The sequence below is a fragment of the Bacillus rossius genome, chromosome 1, assembly GCF_032445375.1.
Source record: "Bacillus rossius redtenbacheri isolate Brsri chromosome 1, Brsri_v3, whole genome shotgun sequence".
Taxonomy (NCBI): Eukaryota; Metazoa; Arthropoda; class Insecta; order Phasmatodea; family Bacillidae; genus Bacillus; species Bacillus rossius.
In genome coordinates, this window is record NC_086330.1 from 376792257 (window position 1) to 376800249 (window position 7993).

General features: G+C 43.7%; 1 protein-coding gene across 3 annotated transcripts; it reads right to left on the reverse strand.

The window, feature by feature from the left end:
• Positions 1-1883: 1883 nt before the first annotated feature.
• On the reverse strand, positions 1884-6442 carry LOC134528553 (uncharacterized). 3 transcript variants are annotated; one of them, XM_063362280.1, is made up of 3 exons: positions 5960-6442; positions 3720-4073; positions 1884-3074 (listed from the first exon to the last, which is right to left on the reverse strand). In XM_063362280.1, the coding sequence occupies exons 2-3, from the start codon at positions 4040-4042 to the stop codon at positions 2600-2602; spliced, it is 798 nt and encodes a 265-aa protein (XP_063218350.1). In that variant the 5' UTR covers positions 4043-4073; positions 5960-6442; the 3' UTR covers positions 1884-2599. The 3 variants fall into 3 exon arrangements, with proteins under 3 accessions (XP_063218350.1, XP_063218352.1, XP_063218351.1); XM_063362282.1 differs by having other exon boundaries at positions 1925-3074; positions 3720-4057; XM_063362281.1 differs by having other exon boundaries at positions 1925-3074; positions 3720-4586.
• Positions 6443-7993: the final 1551 nt, after the last annotated feature.

A 7993-nucleotide genomic window follows, 5' to 3' on the forward strand; every position in this document is an offset into this window, starting at 1 on the left:
GCACAGTGGAGACCCCTACCAGCACAGTCCCCACCACACGACCACAGAGGGCCCGCCGACCCCCGGCCTACCTGGCGGATTACGAGTGGTCCAGGTCCCCGTCGAGCTACTCCACCCGGGCGCGGCCCGTAAGGGGCGATCCAGGTGTGCCAACACTCGTGGCCGGACCCCTATCATTCCCCCCGCCCACGTCATCCATTCCACCACCCTGCCACACCCCGACCACACTGACCCCCCCACCCACTTGTCACCATATTGAGCTAGAAGAGGCGCACGTCGCTGCCCAGTCCCAGGGGGGGAAAGGACACGGGTCAGAGCGTAACCCCTTATCATTCATTGAGTGGGAGAGGTATTCAGGGCAGAATGTTTACATCACAACACACCACCACTCCGCCGCGTAGTGTAGGGCTCGCAGTGCGGCGAACGTCAGTGAAGTGCTCAGCGTGTGAAGCGAGGCGTTGATGCACATAGCGGTCTCAGAGAAGGGGGGGCATTTGACGCCGACCGCCAATGCTCCTCTGTCGCATAGACCGCTATGCCTCATCAACGTCTCGCAAAAGCGTGTGCACCGAACGCGCCCGTGCGCGCAGCAAAGTGCAGTTCGTGCGACGAGGCGAACGCCATACAACGAGTGCTACACCGGCGCAAGGATCCGGCCGGGTGTGGCATATCCTTCCGCCGCACTACAACAAATTGTTATAATTATGTTTTTCCACAGGATTTTATTAAACATTATTTTTTATTAATTAATAATTAAGTCTTTGCAAAATCATGTTTCAATGTGCGATTTGTCCCGAACCTGGCCGGTTCAGTTTCCCGCGAAATTCACACGTTTCCGCGGGAGGGCTGGCGGGGGAGGGGGGTCGCGCGCGGCGACACCGCTAGTGTCCTTCGAGAGCTCAACCAGGCCGGCAGCCTGCGCGCAACGCGGAACCTTCAAACTTTGCATTCACCGACATGTAGTTTTCCATAGTGTAATTTCTTTTCAACCTTTTTGTACAGTTCCGCGGTCGGCCTAAATTTACCATGAGGTACTTAACTTAATTCAATCAGTGCTCAAGATGAGTGTTCCACGTCATACGTAAGTACTGTGGGGAGATTATGTGGTTTCACGTCGGCGCTTCACGCCCAACCTAGCCTACAGGCTATTTAGTTTTGGCCCGCACGGGGCAGCCAGCAGGCGACACGTGCTATCAGACTTAATAACGATTCAGTCCTTGGGTCACACCTAGACACCACGTAGAGTCGCCGGAAACACGGGCCTACGTGCTGCTAGCCCAGTTTATCAAGTGTAATGTATTAGTGGAATAGTTGTTCGCCTAAGTGTAATTCGTCATGTCAGGGCTTATGTATCACCGTCGTACGGCAGTGTGCCACCAAACTTAATCCAGAGCTAGGTATTAGTGTAGTGTATTGTGCTTCAAAATATCGTGTGCCATGTCAGAGTGTCTTTTGTAACTTTCGCATCACGTAAACGAGTCTGCCCCTCACGCGCATAAGAATCGTGAGCCGCCACTGAGGAAGTGAGCTGCGCGTGTGACTAGTCGCGTCGGGCAAACCGTTACGGCCAGAACGGGCAGCACCATGTATTGGGCTGTGCTGTATTAAATTCACGAACTATCTGAAGAAGTTTTGTGTTATTATTCAGGCGTCCCGAGTGGCCTCAACAGCTCGGGGGGCCCTACTGCGTTGACCCCTACCTCTAGCCACAAGGCCGAACCTTCCCTGAGATCACGAACTGAACAAAATCACGTCTAAATACTCAGAGGTAGCGGGGACGGCGTCAGTACTTTGAAATTATTATAATCGAAAATCCATCAATGTCAAAATTATGTAGATAAATTAAATAGGACAATCACAGGCAGTAAATGCAGAAACATAACTTTGAATATTTTAAGAGTAATGTATAAGCAGTGTTTGCATTTTACACATTTGCACTTTTTTAAAACTGGTAATGCTGATATTGTTTTACAAATCATTAAAGAGTCTTTTGTGGATGTTGATCAGCCGATTGGTGTGTTGCCATGGAAACTAGACCACAAGGCTTCCAAGAGTTAACAAAATCAGAGCATCAGTAATACCAACTGCTGCAAATTATACAAGGTTGTAGCATCATAGTTAAGAGACCCTAATGAAAGCACAACACTCGTGATGAAGAGAAACGTAATTGCTTTTTCCACTCCTAGTCATAGCACCAGCATGTTGACTGAGTGCGTCTGGGCACCAGCATGTTGACTGGCTGAGTGCATCTGGGCACCGGCTGAGTGCGACTGGGCACCAGCATGTTGACTGAGTGCGTCTGGGCACCAGCATGTTGGCTGAGTGCGTCTGGGCACCAGCATGTTGACTGAGTGCGTCTGGGCACCAGCATGTTGACTGGCTGAGTGCGTCTGGGCACCGGCTGAGTGCGACTGGGCACCAGCATGTTGACTGAGTGCGTCTGGGCACCAGCATGTTGACTGAGTGCATCTCAGCACCAGCATGTTGACTGAGTGCGTCTGGGCACCAGCATGTTGACTGAGTGCATCTCAGCACCAGCATGTTGACTGAGTGCGTCTGGGCACCAGCATGTTGACTGGCCGAGTGGGCTAGCAGGTGGTCAGTTGGTCCTGGCGAGCCGCTCCAGCGCGACGTTGAGCGCGGTGACCAGCGCCCACACGGCGGTGTTGGCCCAGGCACTGCAGGCGGCCAGCAGCAGGGCGGTGGCGGTGTGGATGAAGCCGCCGCGAGAGGGGCCCACCTCCTCGTGCGGACGAGAGTAGTCCACGTCGTGGCGCCGCCGGAAGGGCCGCGTCGTGGGCTCCAGGAAGTCCATGAAGTCGAGCACGGCGGAGCACGGCAGGCGCTCGTGCACGGCCCGTGCCGACAGCCCCACGGCAGGCAGCGTCCTGGCTAGCTGGTGGCGGTACTGGCTGCACGTGGTGTGGTAGCCGTGGCTGAGCGTCACCGCCACCGCGAACAGCAGCAGAGTGTTCAGGGCTGCCAACACGGCCAGCAGGACCCAGCAGCGGCAGGCAGGGGGCTTCACCTTCGGCTCTCTGCTGGCGGGCTGGGCCGTCGCCGGGCGTCCGTTCCTTGAGCAACATGTCCGTCCACAGGACATTCGTGATTAAAGATAAGCCGTGGTGTGTGTGCAATCCTTAATTGTTAGAAATTGTATTTCTTACAAAGGATTTAAATCAATCCATATATATATATATATATATATATATATATATATATATATATATTTAATGTATAAACAACTAGTTAAAATTCATATTGGATAACTAACCAAACAGATTTTATTTGTTTGCAAAGTTTTTAATGATGTATAACTTTCATTCTAGTAGGAGATCTGCAATAAATAATATGTTTTATGTACTAGGTAACCATTTTTGGTTGCTGTATAAAAATGTCTCTTATAGAAGCTTTCTTCTGCCCTCATTAAATTTTTAGCTTTTTGTTTGTTCTACCTAACTACAGAATTAATGTATTGGGATTTATTTAGAAAGCTTCGATTTTTTTCTCAAACATTCAAACATGTCAATACACAGTTAACAAAAAAATGAATATTTAATTCTTGAATAATTTGTGGCTTAACATAGCATTGATATTAGGGTAATTAGACATGGGAAGTGATACAGTCCAAACCTCGTGTTGAACGTAACTTTTTTTTAATGCACAAGTTGTTATTTAATTGTTTTGAACTCCCACCACTGCCGCTGAGCTCGGCCCACCTGTAGCCCGCGCTCCGGCCGCTGGTCTTGTGGGCCGAGATGCAGACCCTGTAGCCGTGGTACCCGGACATGACGAGCCCGACCACGGCCGCCGGCAGGGACGCCAACACCGCGAAGTGGCAGATGGCGTTCCGGCCGCCGTTGAAGTAGACGACCGTGTAGGCGCCGTGCAGCACACAGCCGCACCGCGCGTCGACGCAGTTGTCGAGGATCTCGCGCCAGTGCAGGGAGGGCACGGCGGCGCTCACGGTCGCCACCACGGCAAGCAGGGCCCCCGCGAGGTACAGCACTGCCAGCCGCAGCTCGCTGGCGTACTCGCTCATGGCCGGAGCTGTACCCTGGTGCCAGACCAGCCTGTAGGGTCGAGTCGGGGCGAATGTGCAATCAGAGCGTAACGAAGAAGAGTGGTGTAACAGAATTGCCCTTCTATGTCGTCACTGAGCAATTGGGCGTGGTGATGTGTCGTGGATGCGGATACGTCAATTGCACATTGCACACATTAACGCTCTTAACACTACAAGAAACTGTATTTCCAGGTTTATATAAGTTTTAAAGAAACTAATCTGTAATTGTACTGTACTAGCATTAACACTAAATTAGTGTATCACATATTAGTTATCGAGTTACTTGCCTTTGAACACACATGGCAACGGCAGTGCTTGTAGTGTGGTGACGTAGAACTACAACTAGTTGTGGTGACCATGCACCTAGAATATTTTCTTCCAAACATTTGAACATCACCACCTTACATTGGGCGGCTTGGAGGGTGATTGCTTGCAGACTAGTTCTAGAGACACCAATGTCTGAAGAGGCACTCGAACCCACGACCCCAGGGTTTGAAGTCAGAAATGCTGACCCGTACAGAATCTAGGTCAGCGTCAAAGAATGTTTGTACACTTAAATAACTCACCTAGTGCACACCAAGCATAGTGCTTTATTTACTGTATGTGATGTTTGAAGATTATAGCAGGCAGTGTTTGTTAACGTGCCACTATGTTGATAGTTGTTTCATTACTTTACTTTTCACTTACCTACCATCACAGTTAAATGGTACCATAATGTTTTTATATATTATTTTTTAATTTATTAGCTATTAAATGCTGACTAACAGCTACTTACAAAATAGTGGCAAAAAAAAATGCTCAAAGTTTAAAATGCAATACAATTTTATTTTAATCATGTTAATTTTATTGTAATGATTAACAGACTTTACAGAACTTCCTGTAACCATTAAAAATTACAAAAATATGTGTTCCCAATTGTTTGATTGCACTTGTTACAAACTTTGTATATCATGTTTTGGTTACATTTCTCTTCTTGTCTTCAGAAGTCAAGCTGTGTCCCAAGAAACAAAACAGTGAACAACAACAAAAACAATCAACGTGAGTATTCAACGTCTTGAGCCATTTACATATTGTCTGTGTGGTGATAGCCACCCAGTTATTGATTACTTCACACACACACCCGTAGCAACTGTTGTCTTGGCTACAGGGAGAATTTAAAAATCTTGTTTAATAGTGCACAAAATACTCAGTATGATCAGAAAATGTTTTTACAGTTTTGTAAATGTTGCTTGGTGTAAAATATATAATGAAATTTGTTAATAACTACTAATTGCACCATATGTTTATGCAATCTACATTTTTTTTTTTAAGTTGTATGCTAGTTTTACTGATTAAATATGATTGTGTATAGTTATAAATAAGTTTTAAAAAAATTTTAATTTTAGGGTACCGTTGGTAATTTTTTTTCCATGCAAAATCTTTACTCAGTTAAACAGATAGTTACTCTTGTGCTGAACATTTTTTTAAAAAGATATTTAAAAAAAATATAGATTCAAATATGTGTGAAACCTGACTTCACAAACAGAATACTTAACAGAAAAGTAATCACTAAAAACTTGGTTCATTATACGTTACTAAAATTAATGTACCACTGAATGTCTGAATGAAACTCATTGAATAATCTAATAGCCCACGTTGATGTGTGCTAATGGGTATCCCTACAAATTAACACGGGGTAAATTGTAATGTTTGCAGCTTTTCTGTATAAAAATTAATAGAATTCCAAATCTGTTTTCAGAACCTAACAGAATATATGTAAGTTTTATTTTAATTACATTATTACAATATCACTTTGCGAACAAGTGGCAAATGTGAAAAGACAAAACAGTACTGACGGGTTGTTTAAACTGAATTATGAAACATTTTTATGATAAAGAAAGACGACGTAAAGCTTACCTTCAACTAAAAACTCAAAACTGAGTTTGACCACTTTGCATGTCCTCGGATGAGCACTACTTTGAGTACGTTCTCTTTCGTGTTACTTTGTTTTGAAGGCTTCCTGATAATGCTAGCTGGAATTTCTGCATAAACAGTGCACATATTTTGTTTACAGTCAATACATTTCTTCATTCATTAAGACCAAACATTCAGCTGAAAACATTTGATCGGAGCACTCAAAAAATTACAAGAAGAGAAGTGAGTACATTACGAATGTTGTCAGACTTCTTTCCACGTTGAGTCACCTTACCAGCTAAACTTCAGTCACTTTTGTTCTCGGAACACCCTCCCCATCTTATCTCTTAAAACTACACGAGAGAGATTAGATAGCAGGAAGCCAGCAAACACAGTATATCAGTAATACGTAAAGTACACAACATATGGTGTACATGTTAAAATTGGATACCTGTTGTTTGTTTTATTCAGATGATGAAGAGATGCATAAAACTTAAAAACTGCATATTTTGCTGATGTACAACTTTGCCAATATATAAATTAACTGCAATTTTTAAAAAAATTAACTAAAAAAAAGATATCTCACAAATTATGTCAATACACACATATTTTGTAAATACATGTTACAAGTATGTAGTTTTTCAAGAGGATCTTCATTAAAAACCATTTTTTGTCAAATCATTTTTTGTCATATATATCAGAAATAATTTTCATTTGCACAATTTTAAAATAAATTGAAATTTTAATAAATATTTTGTGTATATTAAAAAACTGTATGTTGGATTCATAATTTTCTAATGGGCGCCTTACAAGTAACTAGTATATAAATATTTGGGACTAGTTTTCACAATTGTGTCACTTGATGGTTTTAACACACAGTTTCTCGACAAGAATGCTAAACTGCCAGCATTGGGCATGAAACCTCCAAACCAGTGCACAGAGCCTTCGCCTCGCACTCGGTGAGCTTCCACTGTGCCTAGGGCATAATACTGTCAGTCGGACACATGACGGGTCTTTCATCCGGCACTTTCAGGACCACTGCCACGTCGAGGGACCGATTTTGCTGTGTTATCGAACCTCAACATAGTTTTAATGGGTACACCAAATATGAAAATGTGAAATGTTGAACGTAAAGCTGGAGTCACGATGCTGCGACGAACACGACACGCTCTGCAGCCAATTAAAGACAAGGTCGCAGTGACGTCAACATGACAAAATACGCGTCCCGACGGCCCGCTAGAAATAGATTCTATTAGTAATTGTGTCATGTCGTGCCGCATGACGGATTGCAAAACGGACACCTCACAAAACTAAACTTCAAAAATTATTACTGGAAAATGAAATTTCATTTTACGTTTGGGTACACTTTCACAATTGCAGTGTGCCTTCAACTCTTTATTACGTTTATTTTTTGTTTTTAGCAGAGCTAACACTGGAATTATTTTCTGCGCCTTATCGAAATGGCCATAGTTTGCTTCGTTGTATCTTAAATAAACTTAACCTCACTTTGTGCTCGAGACGACTTAATGTTATATTGTCCTGCACTTGGCTATTAACAGGAAATAAAAGATTCACTTTTTTTTAAAAAAAAAAAGCACATTCTATACTGCATTTTATGAAGGCATTTGGTAGAGGAAAATTTGCCAAAAGCCAGTTTAGAGTTTGTCGTTTTATGTTGTCCAGGCATTGTGATTCTAAGCTATCAACTCTGTCGTGCTGGAACGATGAACGATTTGTCGAATTTGTCTTGTTGGGTCCGTTGTGGCCTTGTGACGCCTGCTCAACCCGCTAGAAAACAGGAAACACTGCACTGAAATGAAAATTGATTGTAACAATAACCTCTAAGCGAACTAAAATACAAATGCAACCAGTTGACCAAATTCAGCAGCCGGACTCCACTGTAAGGATGTACAACTGTGTGTATCACGAGTGTTTAAGCAAAACAGTTTCAAAAGTTGAGCAAACCAGCCATCTTGATTCACCGCTCAATAATTCATTGTTTTACTTCAAATAAAACCACAATAAAAGTTTTTTCTG

Coding starts and splice junctions, on each gene's coding strand:
- LOC134528553 (XM_063362280.1), bottom strand. CDS start 4,042: ATGAGCGAGTACGCCAGCGAGCTGCGGCTGGCAGTGCTGTACCTCGCG. Junction 3,075..3,719: donor GGCCGGAGCGCGGGCTACAG/GTGGGCCGAGCT, acceptor ATGTTGCTCAAG/GAACGGACGCCCGGCGACGG.